The 23,479-nt window shown below is 47.9% G+C and overlaps 1 protein-coding gene and 1 long non-coding RNA gene across 3 annotated transcripts in view; one reads left to right on the plus strand and one right to left on the minus strand.

Annotated features, from left to right (window-relative positions):
* SLCO3A1 (solute carrier organic anion transporter family member 3A1) overlaps nt 1–14,769 on the minus strand; it is a 375,421-nt gene extending 360,652 nt beyond the window's left edge. For both annotated transcript variants that reach the window (XM_019983751.2, XM_019983750.2), the window contains exon 1: nt 14,468–14,769. In XM_019983751.2, coding sequence (XP_019839310.1) covers nt 14,468–14,647 — 180 coding nt within the window. In that variant the 5' untranslated portion in view covers nt 14,648–14,769. The remainder of the gene's footprint in view (nt 1–14,467) is intronic.
* The window catches only part of LOC139178170 (uncharacterized), a 69,803-nt gene continuing 60,664 nt past the window's right edge, over nt 14,341–23,479 (plus strand). Inside the window, exon 1 of the long non-coding RNA XR_011562557.1 lies at nt 14,341–14,470. This is a non-coding gene — a long non-coding RNA (uncharacterized lncRNA). The remainder of the gene's footprint in view (nt 14,471–23,479) is intronic.

Raw genomic sequence — 23,479 nt, forward strand, 5'->3', positions numbered from 1 at the left:
CCCGCCCCCCGCCCTAACCCCAGCAAAAGACATGGTAAAGACCTAACTCCTGGGATCTGTGAATGTGACCTTATTAGGAAACAGTCTTAAGAGATGTAATTAAGGTCAGATGTGGATACTAGGGTAAGGTCCTCATCCACAACTACCTTATAAGAGGAGGAGAGGGATGCACAGAGGAGAAATGCCATGTGACCTCAGAGTCATACATTAGTGGGTACAGCTGCAAGCTAAGAGATGCCGGGCATCAAGGGCCACGTCCAGAAGCAGAAGCGAGGAAGAAGCAAGAGAGGATTCTTCCCAGCGTCTCAGAGCAAGGGTGGTGCTGCCACCTTGATTTCAGACTTCTGGCTCCCAGGACTGTGAGAAAAGAAACCTGTTGCTTGAAGCCACTCAGTTTGTGATGATGTGTTCCGGCAGTCCCAGGAGACTACTTACCACACCTGGGTCCTTCTTTCAGAAACACCCACAGAAATACACTTATATTCATCCACCTTCCCTCTAAGTCCACCTCCTAAGTCCAGCTCCCCACCCAAGGATAACTGTCAAGGCCACCTTCTCTTTAATACATATCACATCTTTCTACATCTAAGGGAGAAAAGACCACCTGATGGTGGTCTAGCATCTGAGATGCCCAAAATGTTTAAGAATGACCCTACTTCCCTATGAGCCCCATGGAAGCAAAGGTTTAAATAAACACAAAGAGCCCACTCCCTCACTCCCACTCTGAGATCAGATTTAATAGAGCTCAGGACGGGTCCCAGACAGCAACAATCACCATGCTGTCTGTGGTGAAGGATGGGATTGGATTGTTAGGGCCTGTAGGAGGTAAGGACTCACTGCCTCGACCCCTGAACAAGGACGGTGGGAAGCCAGCAGAGGGGAGCTGGATAAAGCTGTGAACGGTGCCCGTGGCATAAGCCTGGCACAGAGTCCCACTCCACAGTGATCCGGGTTTGGACTCCCAGGAGCACGCCCTCACCGGAGTCTCACAGACCCGACTGTGACATCCTGCCAGGCTGGCGAAGCCTGGTTCTGTTGGGGTCAGGGGCCAGCGCAGGGAGGTCAGAATAAAAATGAATAAACGAGCAGGAGGCGACAGAGCTGAGCTGACCACCGTGACCCTCACTGTTCTCAGCCGGCACAGAGAGAAAGGCAACCACAAGGTGACAGACCTCAGCGAGAACTCTCAGCTTTCTTAAAGCAAAGGATCTAAAATGTTTCCCTTGCCACGTGGAATTGTTTCCCTGATGGCCTTGGGGTGCCAGGACCCTGGGCTTATTTTTAATTGGCTGTGTTGGTACTATTATTCTTAAATGACGAAAACATCCCCCAAGGAAATCCAAAGTGTCAGAAGGCAGATAAATATAAATGCATATATTTTTATCTATTCACTAGATTAAGGATAGGTAGTGTTTCCTATCAGGAAGCAATTCTATTTAAGAGATAAAAAGAAGAGGAGGGATGCTTTAAAAGGCAGTGAGAGAAGTGAGTGTTTTCCACCCCCAGCATTCACCAAAACATTATTTTTAACTATACATGTTTCTAATCATTATGTCCCAAAATAAAACTCGTCCAGTTTACCTGCTCACGCCGGCTGGCTACTGTTGGCAGCTCTGGAGCACATTTAGGTAAGTGACTTAGTTCTGGGCCCTGATTCTGCTGAAGATGCAAGTAATTCACAAACATAGAGCTTTCCACACAGACGTAAGATCGAGGCTCCCCACGCAGGCCAAGGCCAACCTCAGGACACAGGCCATCAATCCACCTGTGCATCTCACAAGTTCCACGGGCTGCTGGCTCCACGCGCCACTATGAGTCCAGCAGCAGCAAGGCAGACGTCCCCGACTGCAGCTGGCAAAGCTGCAGAACTGCTCGAGGACTTCTTGATCTACTTACATGCATCTCCACCACACTGGCAAAAGTAAAGAGAAAGCCTTAGTTGCTCAGTCACGTCCGACTCTTTGCGACCCCATGGACGGTAGCCCACCAGGCTCACTGTCCATGGGATTCTCCAGGCAAGAATACTGGAGCAGGTAGCCATTCCCTTCGTCAAGGGATTTTCCCAACCCAGGAACTGAACCTGGGTCTCCTGCATTGCAAGCAGATTCTGTACCACCTGAGCCACCAGGGAAGTCCCAGCAAAGGTAAAGGGAAGGCACTAATTTATCTTTTTGTTGCTGTTGTTTGTTTCCAAAAGAGATCCTCCTTCAGTCTGGCTGAAAAACCTGTTGTTGGCACATTAAGCCTTGCAACCAACACAGTTTTTACCAGCACTGGGGAGGCCACCCAACACGCCACATTGTGAGTCTTGCCCTGAATTTTTTTGCAAGGGAGGTCTGTCTGAGGCTCTTCTGTAGCTATTTCAACTGGTCTCGTTCCCTTTACGTCTTTTTCTCTCCAGTGTTCACCACGGCCACAGAATAACCTCCTTGGCTACAACTCAGGGGACTGGGAATCAGAAATTGACCCTGTAGCATGCGGTGCTATGTACCCGTCTAGTGTATGGCTCTCAGAAGAGGACGATGTCACGAGCCACACTGAAACACACGCCAGTTATCGCAAACAAGACAGTCCACCCCACGAGCCATCAGCATCCCAAATGCCAAGATGGCAGTGCTTCAAGAAATGAAGTGACCGAAGATAAAGCCCACTCCAGTCAACAGCCATCATCCCACACGTTCCGCTGAATGGCATGAGCCATCTCTAAGGCCAACCTTAATGGACATCGGCTCTTGCAACGTTAGTACTGTGGTGACCACAGACCTAGGTTAAGCCTTTGCACCCCTCGAGAGAAAGGGGGGTGCTGGTGCTGAAGCAGGGCACCTACTTCCCGGGGGCTGAGCTCTCAGCGGCTCTGTGGGTCTACTTCAAACAATTCTCTGACCCAAAAAGTCAACCGAGAGCTGAACTAATCAACACCATTCTTTATTATACAGGTTGCATCACAATAATTGAATCTTACATAATAAAAACAGGTGCGTCCGGGCTGCTTTGAGATTTTTATCTTCATTAAGGGAAGAGATTTCAGGTACAGTATTTTCAAGCTTACATAATCAGTTAGAGGGTGGCTTTCCAATTTCAACTTGCTTATATTCCAGGTGGTAATTTCTCATTCCAATCAGCTGAGAATGGAGACTCGCAGCCGGAAGTGGGGAGGGGGCCAACAATTAGAAACAGCCTGCCTATTTTACATGAGCCTTTTCCAAAGGTGGGGAGAAAGACAATACCATTGGCAGGAACATTTTACAATAGTCTTTAATTGAAAAACATGACTGGCCACTGCTTTCCCTCCCCAACCTTGCAAGTGTAGAAATGGAGGTGCAAAGACTCATTTCAACCTTTCTCCAGTTCCTGTGGTTGTGTGAACAGAGATGTAGGAAGGAACTGGCTATTCTGTTTGTATTATTTCATTACAGCCCCCAGGACTGTCTGTTGAAAGCCTGCACAGCTTCCTATTTCTGCTAACACTACACAGCTTTAGGATGCTCACAAGTGACAGCCACACAGGCTTTGTGGTTTCAAGGGTTACCTGGACAGCCAAGTTCATTATCCAGAGACCTGTCCCGAAGGGCAAGCCGCCAGACGAATTAGAATCTGCACGCAGTACAGAACTCCCACAGGGAGTGTGGATGGATAGAGACATGAACAGAGAGGCACAGACAGAAAAGCAAGCGGCACACTTCGGGCTTTTGAATGGCCCTTGCTACTGCCCACAGCTTGGACCTTCCGCCACATCCCTGTGAAGAGAGCGCCACACCACTGTCTCCTTGGAGGGGCCTGAGGCCACAGCCAGCTCGTGGCAAAGATTCCAACCAAAGCTGACCTGGAAGTAAGACCCTCTCCTTATAGAAGTGTCCTCTTTGACTGTGTTACCTGGAACTTAAGATGCCAGGTGGGATAAGACATCCCCCAAAGGAGGTACTAAAAAGCCATTGTCAGGGTATTTACAGGGGAAATCATCATGATGCCAAAGGGAAGAATGGGCCCACATCTCCCCGCTGCCCCTGCTTCAAACAGCAGGGCCCACAGCAACCTATGTTCCTCTTGTCATCAAGTATTTCCAACGAGTGTTGACTGGAAGGGATAAATAAGAAAATTCTAATGTCCAACTCTCATAACTTCGCCAAATAACTCTTTCCTATTTGGAGAGGAATACCCAGTCATTTAAGAAGTGGCTGGGTTACTATGATCTCTACTAAACAGCAAGAAACTAAACAGTCTGTTAGAAAGGGCTTCCCTTTTCAGAAGGGCTTGACTCAAGTCACAAAGAAGAACTGAAAGAAAGAAGCTGGGAAGAGCCGATGACAGACAGTCTGCCCACATCCAATGGGCCACGGGCCACTTCCGCTCTGCATGTTGTCACGAAACCCCCGGAAGGAAGTCTCTCGTGTTCGCTCACTTCACAACTGTGGCTGTAGAAAGTTCAGTGCTTTAGAAAGCTGACAGGTTCCTTCCTCATTGAGGCCAACAGGGAGCCACCAGGGTTTGGGGCTCACGGGCCCTCAGCCTGTGTTCCTGAGACGCCTGTGGCATTTGAAGGTGAACCTAACAACTCACCTAAAATAAACCCTGTCCTTCCCAAGGACTGGACTGACCTGGCTAGGGGAGAGAAGATTCAAAACCACTGATGGGAGGAGAATGGCGCCGGGCAGTATCTACCCTGCTGTATGACCCCCGCCAGGCCGCAGGCCCTGATGGACGTGTCCACCAAATGGGCAGCAAGACTGTCAGGATCTCCTTTGCTCTGCTTCCAAGAAACCAAAAAGGACCACAATCAGGGAATTTCCCACAACTGCGTCTGCTGAGCCCTGCTGATACCAAGCAGGGTCCTGCGGGGCTCCTGGCCTTTCTGTGTCCCCCATTTCTTTGATTACAGGGAACAACCTTCATGCAGCCTCCATGACCTTGCCTGGGTTCCAAAGGGCAGATTCAAGCAGTTGTTAATGAGGGAAGGAAGGGGATATGAGACGCAGGAGAAACAAACCATCAAGAGAAGCCTTGGGATAAGATTCTGGTTCCTTATCAAGGCATACACACAACCATATCTTTGAGCTATTCTACAGAGCCTGAAACCCCCTCCAAGTGGGAGAAATTAACAATTAATGATGGTAGGCTGCACCAGCATGCAGACCCCAGACCAGCTGGACCCGAAGGTTGATGATACTGACTCCTAACCACCAATTCATTAGAAGAATGTCCATGAGTGGATCACACCCTCTTTGAGCAACTGCTATAAAACTCACTGTCTTCCCCAAGTTGGGACACATGGTTGTGAAAGCATTAGCCCACTGCTGCCCCCTTGGCTCAGCAAACTATAAAGCTATCCTCTTCTACTTCACCCAAAACGCAATTTCTGAGACTTGATTCAGCACCAGTGTGCAGAGAAGCTGAGCTTCTGGCATCACCGCTTAGAACTGTAAAAGGACTAAGGTGAAGGCAGTGGGTGCTAAGTGGGACCTGAGCTCTTCCCTGCAACCAGGGCTGAGCTCTGAGGTTGCACATCTTGAACAAGGCTGCCTGGAGGGTAGCATATGTCCACAACATATGTCCCCCTGTCCACCTCCCAACACCCCAGGAGGCCTTAATGTGGCTACTTTTCATCCAGAGAAACAGATCTCCAATTAAGGAAATAAAGCCCAGGCCACACACAACAGCCCACACCCTCAGGTCCCTGGAAGGGATGTCTGCTGTGTCAAGGTCAGCGAGTAGGGCTACGCCATTATTGGTAAAGCAGCTACTGAACACTGCACCCTACGAGAAGCACTCTATCACGTGTCCCTGAATTTCAATCTCTCAACCATCTGTAAGATGGGCTCTCTCAGCATCCCATTTTTCAGATAAGAATACTGAGGCTCAGAGAAGTCAGGTCACTGGGAGCAAGTAAGGAATAGGTCCAGGTTCAAACCTAGGTCTTTTTGACTCTAAGTCCGATGTTCTCTTCCCTGCCTCTCAGCTGCCTACAGACCTAGAAGACCTACCCAATCTTCTCTACCCTGTGGCCACAAACCAGAGAAAAGATCCTCAGGGCCTCCCGTAGAGAAGCACCTGTCCTCCCGGCTGGCCACGTGCTGTCCCTTCTCTGCTCACCTCAGAGTACCCACTGACTGTAAATGGCCAGCAGAACCATTATTACAGTGGACTTCTCTTCCATGTGACTAATAATTTTTATAGCATCTGTAACATGAAATGCTGAAGCTGAGTCTCTAACGCGTTGGCCACCTGATGTGAAAAGCCGACTCATTAGACAAGACCCTGATGCTGGGAAAGATTGAGGGTAGGAAGAGAAGGGGGTGGCAGAGGATGAGATGGTTGGATGGCATCACCAACTCAAGGGACACGAGTTTGAGTAAACTCCGGGAGATAGTGAAGGACAGGGGAGCCTGGAGTGAAGCAGTCCATGGAGTCAGAAAGTGTCAGACAAGACCTAGCGACTGAACAACAAGATGAAACGGATTGTTGTACTTATAATAAGGCAATGAACAGAATTAGCAATTTATTTACTAGTACTTATCTCTTGCTTTTAAAAACTTTTCACCTCCCAGACAAAATGCACAGCAAAACAGGAAATGATTTGAATGTATGATACACTAAACCAAACCAGAAATTTGACCAAAATGATTTTATTTCTCATTGGTTGGGGCTATATAGTTCTTATGTAAATATGTATAACCATATTATTTTAATAATAATGCTGCTGCTGCTGCTGCTAAGTCACTTCAGTCGTGTCTGACTCTATGCGACCCCATAGACGGCAGCCCACCAGGCTCCCCCGTCCCTGGGATTCTCCAGGCAAGAACACTGGAGTGGGTTGCCATCTCCTTCTCCAACGCATGAAAGTGAAAAGTGAAAGTGAAGTTGCTCAGTCGTGTCTGACTCCTAGCGACCCCATGGACTGCACCTACCAGGCTCCTCCGTCCATATATATGTATGTGTGTGTGTATTTAAAACACATACTTTAAATACATATTTAAATATGCATATTTAAAATACATATTTCAGATAGTTAAAACAAAAAATCTGATGTGATCTGAGGGTCACCATAGTGTCTAAAAGAAATTCCAAAATTTCTACTTAGCTTTCATTATAGAAATAGTCTAAATAAGAAATCTATTTTCAGAGTTCAAGATATCCCTGATATTACCACATGAACCTCTGAATAAGAATAGCAGCTAGTATTTATTGTCTATTCGGGATTCCCTTGTGGCTCAGAGGGTAAAGAGTCTGCCCACAGTGTGGGAGACCTGAGTTTGATCCCTGGGTCAGGAAGATCCCCTGGAGAAGGAAACAGCAACCCACTCCTGTATTGTTGCCTGGAAAGCCCTATGGATGGAGGAGCCTGGTGGGCTACAGTCCATAGGGTTGAAAAGAGTGGGACACAGCTGAGTAAATTCACTTTCACTTTTCATGACTATTCACCACATGTTCGTGTTCAAAGTGCTTTATGTATGCTGACTGAGTTAATACTCACAGAAACACTATGAGTTTTAAAAGCAAACACCAGTGCACAGAGAGGTTAAGTGACCAACCCCAGCTCACAGAGCTGGCAAGAGGAGAACAGGAGTGAATCCTGGGTTTTCGGATGCTCAACCAGTAAGTCACAGCTGTCACGAGTGCTTGATGTTCTCCACCTGAGAATTTTTACCATTTAACTTGGAGTTTGTATCATTGAGCAATACTGTTTCTCACAGAAACACCTGAGCACTCAGATCACATCAAATACAAGCGTCTTAGAACCACATCAATTTACTTTATAAACCAAAGTCAAGGATGACACTGCTTCCTGTGTATCATCTATTTTTCAGACTTAGAGAAACAGAAGGCAAAACTAAACTAAAAGAGCAAGGATGCTATCTTCCTGGCCTACAGATTACCAAAGGCATTTCAGAGAGGGAATAAAATATAGGTGACTTGTCTTCAGAAAAGACTGAGTTCTAAATCCACCTGGGCTCCATATAATCAAAATTACCACCAAAATGCCCCTTAATATGCCCCCCAAACGACAGAATACTGTATCTGGTGAATGTAACCCTGTATAAGAACATGTATATAAATGGGTAATGCACACGAATGCACAGAATATGGTGGCTTAGACAGTACAGAATCTGCCTGCAATGAGGGAGACCTAGGTTCCATCCCTGGGTTGGGAAGATTCCTTAGAGGAGGGCATGGGAACCCACTCCAGTATTCCTGCCTGGAGAATTCGATGGACAGAGGATCCTGGCGGACTACAGTCCATGGGGTCACAAAGAGTCAGACACAAGTGAGTGACACAGTACTACAAAATCCGGGCTTCCCTGGTGGCTCAGTCAAAAAGAACCCGCCTGCTAATGCAGGAGACACAGGAGATGCACGCTCGATCCCTGATCTGGGAAGATCCCCTGGAGAAGGAAATGGGAACCCACTCCAGTATTCTTCTTGCCTGGGAAATCCCATGGACAGAGGAGCCTGGTGACCTAAAGTCCATGGAGTCACAAAGAGCTGGATGTGACTCAGTGACTAAACCACAACTACAAAATCCAGGTGAGTAGAAGTGATGAGACATGACAATGGGTATCTTGACTCGACTTCACAGGAGCATGGTTAGTCCATGATGTGTGCAGGTAAATATGTGCAAGTGAAACGTGTCTGTGAATTTGGAAGTAAGGTGCTGGAGAAATGCCACTCTGTCCAGAGCCGAGTTCTCCAGGGCCACAGAGGCTCAGCAGCTTGCCACTCATCTGCCCACAGTCAGGCCCACCCCCTGCAATCCAAGGACCACGGGCAGCTCAGCACAAGTCCCCGTGGCTCTCACAGCCTCTGCAGGAGGCCTGGCACAGACCCTGAAACCAATGCCAATCTCTGCTCTCTCTCTCTAACCAGCCAACAACATTCACAGAATTTTTTTTCTTTTTTTTCCCAGACCTACTTATATAGGGAAGGCAGCTGTGACCCCATCATTTTGGGGACATTACACTTACTCATGCCTGGCCAGTCTGCTAAGTGAACTCCGTCCCTGGAGGAGACAGTACCACCAAGCTTGCTGTCATAAGAAGAGCAAGAGAAAGTCACAGAGAGACTCTTGCCCAGGTGGCCTCAGCACAAGAGGAAACTTACGCAGTTTCAGAATGACACTGTTCAGGCAGCCAGCAAAAAGGTGAATTTAAATGCTGAGAAATTGATCAGCAAGGCAGGGCCGCTGCAGAGAGGCCTCTGGGTCGCCCTCTTTGGAAGGTACCTAAAACTGAAGTGCAGAGAGTTACCCAATTCAGGAAACAGCTCTTGGTCCCTTCACAACTAATTCCATTTCTTCGACTGCTAAACACACAAGAGGAAACCCCCACAGAAACTGAGGTACATACGCAAAGGTGGTTGAAAGGAATTGTCAGAAACATTTTTTTCCCCTTAAGTGATTATTAGCTAAACATTTTCAACCAAGCTGTAAGAAAAAAAAAAAAAAAAAATCAGGGAAATTTTTTTTCTTCCTACCTGGGGCTATATAGTAATTATGCAAATGGAAGGGAATTTGTCATTTTGAGTAACCAAAAGTGTGTAAAATAATTTGATTAAGGAAACTACAGTTGCCTTAGTCATCATACTAATTTGACAAGGACTTTAAAAATTGTCTCTCAGCTGTCTGCTTCTGGGTTAGATATGCAAAAAAAAAAAAAAAATCTTCACAATGATGCTTTAGAAATACAAAAAAATATATATAGAGAACAAATCCAGTTGCTTCACCTTGTAAGCTCATTGAATGCTATCAGGCCTAGGAAAAAGGTGACCAAAAGCAGTGAGATGGAACCTTGTTCACACACTCAGCCCTCCGTCTCCTTCTGTTGTCACCAAAACCTCAGACTTGGTTTTTGCATAACTCTAAACACAGAGAAGCAAGTCAGGCAACGGAGGATGAGATGGTTGGATGGCACCACTGACTCAATGGACATGAGTTTGAGCAAACTCTGGGAGACAGTGAAGGACAGGGAAGCCTGGCGTGCTGCAGTCCATGAGGTCACAAAGAGCAGGACATGACTTAGCAACTGAACAAGTCAGACAAATACTATATGATATCCCTTATATGTGGAATCTAAAATTAAAAAAGAAATCAACTTATTTACAAAACAGAGACTCACAGTCATAGGAAACAAACTTATGATAACCAAAAGGGAAAGGGGGGAAGCAGGATAAATTAGCAAGTTGGGATTAACAGACACACACTGCTGTATAACAAAATAGATAAACAGGGATAAAGTACTGTACAGCACAGAAAACTATACTCAGTGTTTTGTAATAACTTGTAACAGAAAAAATCTGAAAAAGAATATATATATATATATAGAAAAACTGAATCACTGTGCTGCCTCCTGAAACTATACTTCAATAAAAAATAAACTATTTATTTTAACAACTATAAAAGCTAGATTATACTTCAATAAAAATCAAGTATACTTCAATAAAAAATAAACTATTTAAAAAATTTTTATTTTGGCCTCGTTTCATGGCATGTGGGATCTTCCCCGACCAGGTATCAAACCTGTGACTCCTGCAGTGGAAGCACAGGGTCCTAGCACCAGACTGCCCAGGAAGATCCTACATTATTTTAATAACAAGCTGCAAAAAAAAAAAAAAAAAAAAAAAACAAGGACATCCTCCATCCTCACCCCTGGTTCACAGGAACCTCTTGTGTGCCTCACCCAGAGGCTAAACTGGCCTTTTTAGGATTTTATCCTGAAGAAATTCAAATGCATTTGTAATTGAATCTCATCCGTAAGAGCCCAGAGGTGTCCGAGGTTTTAATTTCCTGCACACATCCTTATCAACTCCAGTCCTCAGTCATTTGAGAACGCACATCAACCTCTGTAGGCAAGGCTACCCTCAGTGAACGGCTTGGAATATCCCAGTGGGTCTCCACCAAACTCCATCAAGTGCAAACAATACACCTTTCTCTCCATGCAGTTTCCACAGGCCTGTGTCTTCTCCAAACAGCCCAAGACTTTAACAGATGTTACATCCTCGCAAGTAGGTCAGTGCAGACTGGAGCCACCCGAAGCAAAGACCCAAGGAGAGGAAAATTAAATCGCATTCTCTCTTCTGCACACAGTGATGTTCAAATGGAATGGGTCCCCTCTTCTTAGGAAGAAAAAAAAATTTCCTAGCCAGTCAGGAGGTTTAAGTGACGACAAGAGACCATCCCTGTGACTGCTGGCTTATGTGCAGCATGATTTCCAGTTAATCACTGGCAAGGGTAAGAGATTTCAGAATCCACAGCTGGCCCGGGTTGCACCGGAGTCACCTTATCTACATCATGATCACCATCGAGTCTAGGCATCAGGGTCTCAGCCCTTCTGCACTGCCCCAGGAGACCCGATCCCCGGGCCAAAAGTTGCCTGTCCCCTGCCTCGCTTAACAAAGGGTGGTTTTCTCCCATACGGGTCTACCTTGAGCATGTGCAGGTTCTTAAGGGAAAACAGACACAGACACACACACAGAGTCCAGGTTTTCAAAGTTGCTTCTCAAATCACAGGTGACTTCCTGCTTCAGTTCTACAGTTGGGAAGTTCTACAGCTTCAGCAAAGATACTAGGTCATCTGTCTTTTCAGAAAGAAAAGGGAGAAGTGAAATGAAGCCTCCAAATATTTAAAAAAAAAAAAAAAAGGCACCTGGGAAGATGAAATAATAAGGTAGTAAATGTCATAGTAAATGACATGGACTTGGAAATCAAATAGGAAATAATATCATAGGCAGAGAATCTGCCGTCACCCTTCTCTTCCTGAAAGTAAGCAGGGCCCCCAGGTGTGCTCTTCACCAGGTATCTGAAAATGCTTCCTCAGAGGGACAGGCTGATTGACAGGGTAAAGATCCCAGAGAACATACACCTATTGCACGTGGATCCCGTGGGTGTGACTGCCTACAAGCACAGGTTCTGAGGTTTCCAGAAAGCCTTTCTGGCAAACCTTCTACAATGTTTCCTTCTCAAATTAGCCATGAAGAAGTCTCACATCACTGAGGGTACCACAGCTTTTAATTCTACCTTCCAAATAGCAGATGAAGAAGAAAATCACAAGCTGCCAGAAAGAGCAAAAGCCATCACAATCCAATTCATGGCAAGCAAACTATTCATCTTCATGAGGTTCAGGTGGCAATGCAGAGCTGCGATCAGCCGGGTAAGGCAGAGTCCTGAGCAACTGATGCCTCGACTCATAGTAATCATAATGAATCCAATTTCCTAAGCCACTCCTTTCCTGGGCCTCCATCTGCTTTCTGCCAGTCACCTGTTGACTCCGGTTACCATACGCCTCGAACCAGGCTTTCCCTCAGCCCAGGCTGGAAATGCCGAGAGGCCCCCAGCAGGTGGACTCAATTCCTCACCAATTCTGGTATCACAGTCAACTTCCTGTCCCCCAGCGCCAGCCCTGCCACTAGTATCCACCAGTCCTCTGCTTTCTAACTTCGTAAAGGGGCTTAGGCCACTCACTTGATCGAAGCCCAGCTTCATTTCTTTCCAAAAGCCTTAAACCATTGCAAGCTAAAACTAGGCCCATGCCTTTATCATTTGTGGTGTGAAAAGTTCTTTGGGTATTTTTTTTCCCTAGATGTAAAATAATTTATAAATGCTGAGCTTCCAGATCTGTGTCCACAAATTTCCAAACCCATAACACTCTGTACACTTCATAAATTCAGCTTTTGCCAACAGTAGACACTATTATATGGAACATGAATAATCCACTCTATTGAGCAAAATTGGTTTGAGGCAAACTGTTAAAAACTGGAGGCAGCTGTTGATAAACACAGCCCTGGTTTAGGTATCACATACTTTGCATATGCTATAGTACAGAACTACAGGTATTTTTATTACTGTGCATTTGCGTCTTGGTAATATATGTCTCTATTTTAATAACAGTCAAACTCCTCCAAGGACACTCTGATATACTGATACGCTCCCCTCACACCCCAGGACAGGATCACTCCCTGATTCCAAAACTGCAAAGGCCACAGGTACTGTCTACAACTATGTGTTCAAACTACAAGTGCATTTTGTAAAACAAAAATCTAAATGGAAAAGAAAACGTGCTTTTGGCTACAGGGCTTACCGGCAGCATACATGTCACGGATGCAGGCAGGAACTGGGATCTAAACGCCTCTCATCTGACACAGAGCAAAGAAAATGCATTTGACTTTCAGAAGCCCTGTTAAGTCTGCCACCCCAGGAACCGAGCTGAGTTTGAACAGCCCTCTCTTGTAACCACATCACTGACTTTACCCCACACCAGAGAGCTAGCCTGCTTGTACTTCCCTCTGACAGCAAGCCCCAAGTCTCAGGAGACTGTTGAGGAATGGTACAGGGCAACGAGCAACTGACCCTCATTAACTGCACCCCAAAGGCCAGGGATTAATGGGACCATCGTGCAAAGCATGGCTCTATCTGGGGATGTGGCACTTCCACAGCCAAAATCTTGTCCAGTTCTATCTCCATCAAACTTGCTCACTAACACTCAAAGTCTATGACATTTGATTTCAGTTTCAGGTCAATAGTCAAGAAACGCCTTAACACTATACACTCTGAAAAATCCCGTTTAGTCAAGACAATACTCGGCTCTGGAAATGCATTCTCTGAAACCCAAGTTGGGACCACCTGCGCGGGGCAGGAGACAGCGGGTAAAGCAGGTATTTGCCAGTGCTGAGTCATTACAAGCTGTTTCCTCTGATATGTTATGCACCCCTGGCCATTTGAACATGAATACCCCCTTTCAGAAGGCAGATGGAATCCATGTACAATGTGCACCATGGCGCAACACCCCCTTGTACACGAGAGAGACCATGGTGGGGAATTCAGGTCTAAGAGTGGGCGGCAGAACTGCACAAACTCACAGCTGCTCTCCAGGTACTGTAACTTTATCCCAGACGCTGAGAGATGGTTAATGGGATACGAAGTGGGAATATTCCCCCTGCAGCCCCAGCTCGGATCAGTGCCCCACACTTGGGCGCCTTTTCCTCTAAACTGTTACATCCCTCCGTAATTGGCGGATGGAGAAAGCACTGAGAGAAATGATGCATAATGGATGTGTTCTCCAGGCGGCTAGAATGGGGAGTAGAGGACGCGACATGCTAACGGGCTTTTCTTTCCTTGTGCAGGTCACCTGAAAACCGCGATGCCTTCCCCTCCAGGAGTGCTCCAGAACTCACCCTCTGGCTGTTTTTAGAAGGAGTGGGGGAGAGGGATGGTTTCACGCCCACCTGCCCGCTGCCTCTCTTCCCCGGGTCCCCCCAGCTCCCTGCCGGCATCCACGGTCCCACCGGCTCCCCGCTCGCCCAGCAGCCCGGGCCGGCAGCTCCCCCGGCGGCCGCCTCTGCACCACTCGCCAACCTCATCGCCGGGCGGAGGTCATGCCCGCCTGCCCCTCGGCGCCCGGGCTGCCCCCTCCTCCTGCCAGCCGGGCACCTGGGAGCCGCGCTGGGGAAGGGGCCCGTGGCGGACTTGGCACGGGAGACTCACCAGGTAGGCGCCCACCGTGCCTTGCGCCAGCATCAGGGCGCACTCGGACACCAGGAAGATCTTGATGTTGGAGAAGCAGGACACCTTCTTTTTCTTCTTCTTGTTCCTCTGCGCTTCGTCCCCCTGCAGCTCGCCGCTCCGGCCGCCGCCCGACGAGCCGCCCGGCTTCTTCGCCTGCATCCTTCCCCCGCCGCCGCCGCCGCCGCTGCTTTCCCGCTCGCGCTGGGTGTCGGGGCCGCTGCCGGGCGGGGGTGCGCGCGGCGAGGCTGCGTGCTGTCCCCGCCCCGGGCCCACGGCGGCCGCCCCCGTCCTGCCGGGGCTGGAAAGGTGGAAAGCACAGCTCCTCGCAGCCGCCGCCGCGCTCGCCCCCCTGCCTCCTCCTCTCCTCCTCCTCCGCCCTCCCTTCGCCTCCTCCTCCGGCTCGGGCTGTGCCAATCACAGGGGCTCCTCTGGCCGCCCGCCGCCGCCGCCGCCTCGCCGCCCGCGGACGCCCGCCGCTGCCATCGCCCGCTGGCTGGGGCCCGCGGGCCGCGCCTGCCCTCGTCTCCCCTTCTTCTAACGCGAGGCCCCGGCCTCGATCGCCGCTGCGCGCGCCCGCCGCGCCGCTCCGCGCCACCCGTGCGCCCCGGGGGAAGGCGCGAAGATACCGGCCTGGGGGCGCAGAGCGCGGACCTCCAGCCAAGGCTTGGGAGGGCCCGGGTGGCCCGAAGCACGCGGGAGAGGGGGAGCCCTTGCGGAGTCAGGGAGCGGGTGCTCCGGCTGGCACGAAGGCCGTGCCCGGCCCCTAGAAGGCGCTGCGGAGCGCGGGGCGCCGCCGCGGACACTGGGTGGTACTGCAAGGGGAACTCCGGGCGCCGAGGTGGGGTGCGAAGGCTCCCCCGCGGGGCGGGGACCTAGAACTCCGACCTCGGGGCACTTAGGAGGGGAGGAACGGTTTCTAGGAAGAGGAAGAAGACCGCGTACCTAGGAAAGGGTTGACGTTTTCCCCTACCAACTCCGCCCGCCCGGCTATTTCTGGGGACAGATGTTGCGCTCTGGGCCGTGGGGACGCGCCGGAGGTCAGAGCCGCTGAGGCTTCCACAGCCTGCCGTCCTCTGCATCTGCTCTCCTAGGCCACTGGGTGTGCTCAAAGGTCCCAGACCGAAAGAGGAGAAAAGAACGGAAGCGCAGCGAAGAAGAAGTCCCATTAACCCATCCGGAGCTGCGCGGTTCATCCATCGCCCCCAGCCAAAGGGGTCTAGGTGGCTGCAGGGTCGCAGCGACCCCAGCAGAGGGCCTTGTGCAGCACGCTTGCGTGCCTGGAGCCCATCCTCAAGAATGATGTGGCCACGCGGCTAGAGGCCGCGGGAAGGTATTAGCCACAGGCCTGCCTTGGTCCCTACCCCTCCCCTAGCTTTGTGGCCGGGCCCCTTCCTTGCCTTGGCCTGAATATCTGGGCTCCCCGTCGCAGCCACTCTTTTTAGTCATTACCAGGAGTTTGGGCCACAGGGTCTGCTGGTCCCCAGACGGCATTTGGAAGTTCAGTGAAGCCTGGAAAGGACTGAACACTCCTGGTACTGCTGAGTACCAGGAGGCACTCAGCATCTTCCACTTGGTCCACTGGGGGGCTTAACCAATCCTTTGAAAAACCTCTCCTTGATAACTGTAGAAAATTCTGAAAGAGATGGGAATAGCAGACCACCTGACCTGCCTCTTGAGAAACCTGTATGCAGGTCAGGAAGCAACAGTTAGAATTGGACATGGAACAGCAGACTGGTTCCAAATAGGAAAAGGAGTTCGTCAAGGCTGTATATTGTCACCCTGCTTATTTAACTTACATGCAGAGTACATCACGAGAAACTCTGGGCTGGAAGAAGCACAGGCTAGAATCAAGATTGTCAGGAGAAACATCAATAACCTCAGATATGCAGATGACACCACCCTTATGGTAGAAAGCAAAGAAGAGCCTCTTGATGAAAGTGAGAGAGGAGAGTGAAAAAGTTGGCTTCAAGCTCAACATTCAGAAAATGAAGATCATGGCATCTGGTCCCATCACTTCATGGCAAATAGATGGGGAAACAGTGGCTGACTTTTATTTTTTGGGGCTCCAAAATCACTGCAGATGGTGATTGCAACCATGAAATTAAAAGACGCTTACTCCTTGGAAGGAAAATTTATGACCAACCTAGACAGCATATTAAAAAGCAGAGACATTAGTCTGTCAACAAAGGTCCATCTAGTCAAGGCTATGGTTTTTCCAGTGGTCGTGTATGGATGTGAGAGTTGGACTATAAAGAAAACTGAGCACTGAAGAATTGATGCTTTTGAACTGTGGTGTTGGAGAAGACTCTTGAGAGTCCCTTGGACTGCAAGGAGATCCAACCAGTCCATTCTAAAGGAGATCAGTCCTGGGTGTTCATTGGAAGGACTGATGTTGAAGCTGAAACTCCAATACTTTGGACACCTGATGCAAAGAGCTGACTCATTGGAAAAGACCCCGATGCTGAGAATGATTGAGGGTAGGAGGAGAAGAGGACTACAGAAGATGAGGTTGCTGGATGGCATCACTGACTCGATAGACATGAGTTTGAGTAAACTCCGGGAGTTGGTGATGGACAGGGAGGCCTGGCATGCTGCGGTTCATGGAGTTGCAAAGAGTCATACACGACTGAGCGACTGAACTGAACTGAATAACTGTGTTTAAGAAAAAGACCCACTCTTCTAGGCTCCTGGGTACCAAAGCAGGCTTAAATCTGAAACTGAGTCATAATTAACACTTGTATAATTTCTACTTACTCCCAAAGAACTTGAGTGAGAAGGAATGGTGTAATGGTGGGGGGTGTTGTCCTGCCATACCTTTTAAATACAAACTGATGCTTCCTGCTGTGGGCCCAGACATGATCTCACCTAGGCTTGGTGTTCCCTACAGATTCTCCCCTCCCCTTGTCTGGGCTGTCTCCTCTCTGAACTGGTTCTCACCACAGAGGTCTTTTTCCGTTGCCCCTGATCCCTGTCACTATCAGCTATCCCATTCCCCAAGAGACTATCACCTTCCTGGAGACCCTCCCTTTCTCTCCACATCCTCCCCTCACTCAGAGCCAAGTTTTCCATGGGTCATTCCTCTCACACCCTCAGCCCGCTCTGGCACTCTGGCATCATGACAGCACCTCATCACTTTTTCCCAAGAAGACCCTTGATGAGCTCGCCCCCTTCCCTGCCTTCCAGACTGTGAGCTACAAAGCTGAGCTAAGACCCTTTACTCATATCTGAACAGAGAGACCTTGTCACTATTGAACTAGCTTTCAAAGTGCAGTCTAGTCCTCGAGTCTTATTTACATACTTTGTGATAACAAGAACTAATGTCTGTTGTATGCTGACTCTGGCCAAGCACGGTTGTTCTAAGTGCTTCACCCACATTTACAGTTTAAGCCACTCGACCACCCTCTAAACTAGATACTATTAGCTCTGTTTTACAAATAACAGGCCCAGAAATGTTAACTACATTTACCAATGTCACAAGTATCCTGTAAGTGGCAGGACCAGCCTTTGAAACCAAGGTGTCTGCTATCACAGCCCCAGTTTGGAACTCCCTATGTATTATCTTGTTTATCTGTTTATCACCCAGTGGTCTGTTTCTTGGGGAGGGTGGGATTCATATTGTTGCTATTTTATAAATGGAAATTCAGAGATGTAGAGTGACCAGCCCAGTGTCACACAAAAGGGAAAGGACTTGTATCCAAGTCCAGCTCTCTGTCTATACTACATTGCCTCCAGTACAGTCCAGAAGGGGCTTCCCTGGTGGCTCAGTGGTAAAGAATCTGGTAGCCAATGCACGAGATGTGGGTTCAATTCCTGGATCGGGAAGATCCCCTGGAGAAGGAAATGGCAACCCACTCTAGTATTCTTGCCTGGGAAATCCTGTGGACAGAGGACCCTGGTGGGCTGCAGCCCATGGGGTGGACACGACTGAGCGACTAAAACAGCCCATGGGGTGGACATGACTGAGCGACTAAAACAGCCCATGGGGTGGACACGACTGAGCGACTAAAACAGCCCATGGGGTGGACATGACTGAGTGACTAAAACAACAATGAAAACATTCCAAAAGAGGGATGACTATTTTTCATTTTTGACCATTTATTTTACATAAAACTTAACTGTCTGTAGAAAAATCAAACACTTTTGCTGTCAGAGAAAGGATTCTGGAGTAGGGTTGTAGATTCCTCCTACAATTAATGGTAAGCAGCCATGAAAATAATTCAATGCCTAAAGCCTTAAGAATAATCAAAGTCAGCCTGAAGGCAGTCAGGCATTACGAGGCCCAAAGCTCAGCTTCTCTGCACACCAGTGCCAAATCGAATCTCCGAAACCAAGTTTTGGGTGAAGTAGTTTTGGGCTTTATCACCTTGCCAAGCAAAAGGGGCCAAAGTAGGCTAATGCCCTCAACCATGTGTCCCAGCTTGGGGAAGGGAGTGAGAAGTTTTATAGTAACTGCTCAAAGAGGGTATGATCTGTTTGTGGACATTCTTCTGATAGGTTGGTGGTCAGGTAAGCAGGAGTCAGCATCGTCAACCTTCAGGTCTAACTGGTCTGGGGTCTACAGGTTTGTTGGCAGCATACCATCATTAATCATTAACTTCTCCCACCTGGAGGGGGTTTCAGTACCTGCAGAATGAAAGTGAAAGTGTTAGTTGCTCAGTCATGTCCGACTCTTTGCCACCCCATGGGCTGCAGCCTGCCAGACTCCTCTGTCCATAGGATTCTCCAGGCAGGAATACTGGAGTAGGTAGCCATTTCCTTCTCCAGGGATCAAACCCAGGTCTCCTACATTGCAGGCAGATTATTTACCATCTGAGCCATCAGGAAAGCCCAGAATAGCTCAACGATGTTGTTCTGTGTATCCCTCGATGGGGAAACAGGATCTTACCCCAAGGCTGCTCTTGACTTTCTCCCTGGTCTTGCATCCCCTCCTTCCCCTAATTAACAACTGCTTGAATCTGTCCCTTGGAACTCAGAGAATGTCATGGTGGCTGAATGAAGGCTGGTTCCTATAATCAAAGAAATGGGGGACACAGAAAGTCTTTGTGCCCGGGAGCCCCACAGGCCCTGCATGGTACCAGTTAGCCCCACGACAGTCAGAAGGAAATTTGTTCAAACTCATGTCCACTGAGTCAGTGATGCTATACAACCATCTCATCCTCTGCCGCCCCCTTCTCCTCCTGCCTTCTATCTTTCCCAGCATCAGGGTCTTTTCCAATGAGTCGGCTCTTCGCATCGAGTGGCCATAGTACTGGAGCTTCAGCCTTGTCCTTCCAGTGAATATTCAGGGTAACTGTCTTCATATCTGTCGAGCACGTGAGTGCTGATAGAGTGCTCTGAGGTCCTGTGTCTCACTCAGCTCTTACAGCGTGGAGAGCAGATCTTTATTAACCCCATTTTACTCATGGAAAGAAAGCAGCAAGTGACTTTGGGAGCTCATGGCTAGCTGGTGGCAGGAATTAAAAGCTGTATTTCCCACCCTAAATTGGGGGAGCACCGAGGAGGAGGGGGAATGAGATTAAGAAAAAATTTAAGCTTCCTATGATCTGGGGTGACCCCTCCAATCAGCTTCTGAAGTGGACCATCATGTCATGAGCAAAACATTAGTTTAAACCCCATCCACCAACTGGGCGACCTTGACTGTGGCCTCAAGGAATGATGTAGCCACCATTTCTAGGCTGCAGCCTTTTTCGTTTATCTGCCCCGCCAATGGTGGATGATGCGTTTAGAACCGGTCACCGTGAGTGAGGCTTTCCAGGTTGCTCAGTGGTAAAGAACCCACCTGCCAATCCAGGAGACATGGGAGGCTTGCATTTAATCCCTGCATTGGGAAGATCCCCTGAAGAAGGAAATGGCAACCCGCTTCAGTATTCCTGCCTGGTAAATCCCATGGACAGAGGAGCCTGGTGGGCTATGGTCCATGGGGTCTCAAAGAGTCAGACCACACAAAGACAATTGACCACACATGCGTGCAGTATGAATGTGAATGACTGTAGAACCCTTGGGGTTATTTTAGCCTCTCAACTCCTTCCTGGGACTAGGTGATTTTTCTTTTTTTTTTTAATTTTTAATTTTTGGCTATGCTCCATGGCATGTGGAATGTTAGTTCCTCAGTCAGGGATTGAACCCAAGCCCCCTGGATGTGAAGCACAGAGTCATAACCACTGGATCACCAGGGAAAAGTCTGACTTTTCAGAGTTAGATAAAAATCTTCTAGCTGAGGCTCTGATTCCATGAGCCCTTACTTTGCTGTTAAAAGTATTCCAAACACTGAGATGCTGCCTGTACTCTGGAAATCTGACCTAGGGAAGCATAAAGAAGATTGAGTGACATGGGAAGATAAACTGACTTTTTATTCCTAAAATATTAAGAAGATGCATGTATATGCTTAGTGGTTTGAACTTGGAGAGCTTTTCTCTCCTGCTTTAAAAAGCACCATCAATTCATTCCTGTAGGAGAGAAGTGGGTTAACTTCATGGGCATGGAAAAAAAAAATGACAATATCTTCCACTGTTACTGGACTGTGGCAAGATTTCACAGCAAGCAGCCTCAATGTAATTCAGCACAATGAGAAACCGTTGTTCAAGTAATTCACATGAACTGTCTTTTGCCCACTTCAATTTTGTTCACAGGCAAATACAAAGTTGAAAAATAAATGCAAAGAATGATTTCTGATTGTCACTGGAATGGAAAATAGATGCTTAGATATTCACCCTATGGATGGATTTTTCTTTTCTTTTTCTGAAAATACACCAATCATGTATTGTGTCAAACCAAGGATAGAATTGGGGCTGGGCCAACTTCTTTGGCCTGAAAGTCATATTTGGGCTGAGTTGAAGCTTATTTCGCCTTCTTAGGGTTTTTCTCTCCCCACCTCCACTTTCCAATTAGCCTTATCCATATGTCTCTCTACCATATAGCCTGTGTTTGCTGCTTTCTATACCCATAGTTCTGTATTTTTAATTACATGTCTTAGTTTGAATATATCTTAAACTCAACTAAGAGGTAAAAAGGATAAGCATTAATGTGGATGCAATTTAAAAAACAAATCCAAGTGGAGAAACAGAAGAAAAAAAAAAGCTAATGAAGGATGGGTATGAGAAAATACGGTTTTTAGAAAATGTTATATTTATGGAGAATGAGTTTTGTGATAAAGGAGAAGGAATAAAAGCAAACACGTACCAACATTAGTGTATCTAGGGAGCTCACCATTTGCTACCTTCTGTTGATGTTTCTGGGGCTTCCCTGGTGGCTCAGATGGTAAAGAGTCCGCCTGCAATGCAGGAAACCTGGGTTCCATCTCTAGGCCGTGAAGATCCCCTAGAGAAGGGAATGGCTACCCACTCCAGTATTCTTGCCTGGAGAATCCCATGGACAGAGGAGCCTGGCAGGCCCCAGTCCATGGGTTTTCAAAGAGTGGGACACGACTGAGTGACTTTCACATTCATTGATATTTCTATATAGTCAAAGCAATGGTTTTTCCAGTAGTCATGTATAGATGTGAGAATTGGACCATAAAGAAAGTTGAACACCCAAGAATTGATGCTTTTGAATTGTGGTGCTGGAGAAGACTCTGGGTAGTCCCTTGGGCTGCAAGATCAAACCAGCCCATCCTAAAAGAAATCAATCCTGAGCATTCATTAGCAGGACTGATGCTAAAGCTGAAGCTCCAATATTTTGGTCACTGGATATGAAGAGCCAACTCTCTAGAAAAGACCCCAGTGTTGGGAAAGATTGAGAGCAGAAAAAGAGGACAGCAGAGAATGAGATGATAGCATCACGGACTCCATGGACATGAATTTGAGCAAACTCTGGGAGATATTGAAGGACAAGGGAGCCTGGCGTGCTGCAGTCCATGGGGTCACAGAGAATCGAATATGACTTGGTGACTGGAAACAACAACAAACTGATATTTCTGTAAATAAAATGTATTTATGCAAATAAGCCATTAGCTTCTTAAGGGTGGAGAGACTATCTTACTTTAGAAATAACGGAAAATTTCTTGCTCAGGGTCTAACAGACCTCCTGCCAAGAACCTTGATATTTTTGACTGGAACAGGAAAATAACCCAGAAGGGGTCCAGATTTCTAGACAACTTCCTTCCAGGTACTCTCCCCAGGGACCCACTTCTCCAGCCCACCAAAGTACATCCTTCTTGCAACAGGAAGTGCCCCTCTCAGCCCCTTTCACTGACACCACGCTTTTACTTTTCTTTCTCAGAAAAGGAATATCTCAGCTCTGCTCCTCATCTCTGAACAATGCATGCCAATCTTTGTAGCATTATTCTAAGGATGGGTACTGACAGCAACTGTAGGCAAATGAAATCAGCCAGCACTGAAAACGTCTGCAAGGCATCACAGCATCTCCAGCCAAGGAAGCTGGAGACTCAGAGGTTAATATCATGGCAAGAGTCTCACGGGTTCTAAGCTTGGCAGAAAGTGGCCACAGCTGCCCGCCTTCCTGAGGGGAGGTGCGCTCTAAGCCTGTGTCCTCTTGGCAGGCACAGCGCAATGCAATGCATTAACTTGCAGACTGATCTAAGTGATAAAGGGTTCCAAGGAGAGGATAGACTAAGATCATGAAAGGGAATCCACAGGTTCAGGTGCCCCTGAGCCCTAAATGGAGAATGTGAAATTAGATACAGATGAGAATATATAAAGAAATTATAAACAGATGAGAGGAGGAGCACCCCACCTTAGGTAAGGGTCCTCCCCACAGCCCGCCTTCCTTACTAAAGCCTGTCTACCTCCTGCAGGGCATTCTCCTCCACTGTGGGGTGACAGGCAAGGGGGTGCTCAGGCTGTGATACACCGAACAAGAAGGCTGCCCAGTCTCTGCCTGTCACTGGCTGATTGGTTGCTCTCCTCTTCAAATTTATATGTTGATGTCCTAAGCCCCTCATTACACAAAACGTGGCCCTATTTGAAGGCGGGGCCATTAGAGAGGTAATTAAGGCACAGTGAAGTCATACAGGTGGGTCTAAATCCAGCAGGA

The sequence above is a fragment of the Bos indicus genome, chromosome 21, assembly GCF_029378745.1.
Source record: "Bos indicus isolate NIAB-ARS_2022 breed Sahiwal x Tharparkar chromosome 21, NIAB-ARS_B.indTharparkar_mat_pri_1.0, whole genome shotgun sequence".
In the NCBI taxonomy this organism is placed as follows: Eukaryota; Metazoa; Chordata; class Mammalia; order Artiodactyla; family Bovidae; genus Bos; species Bos indicus.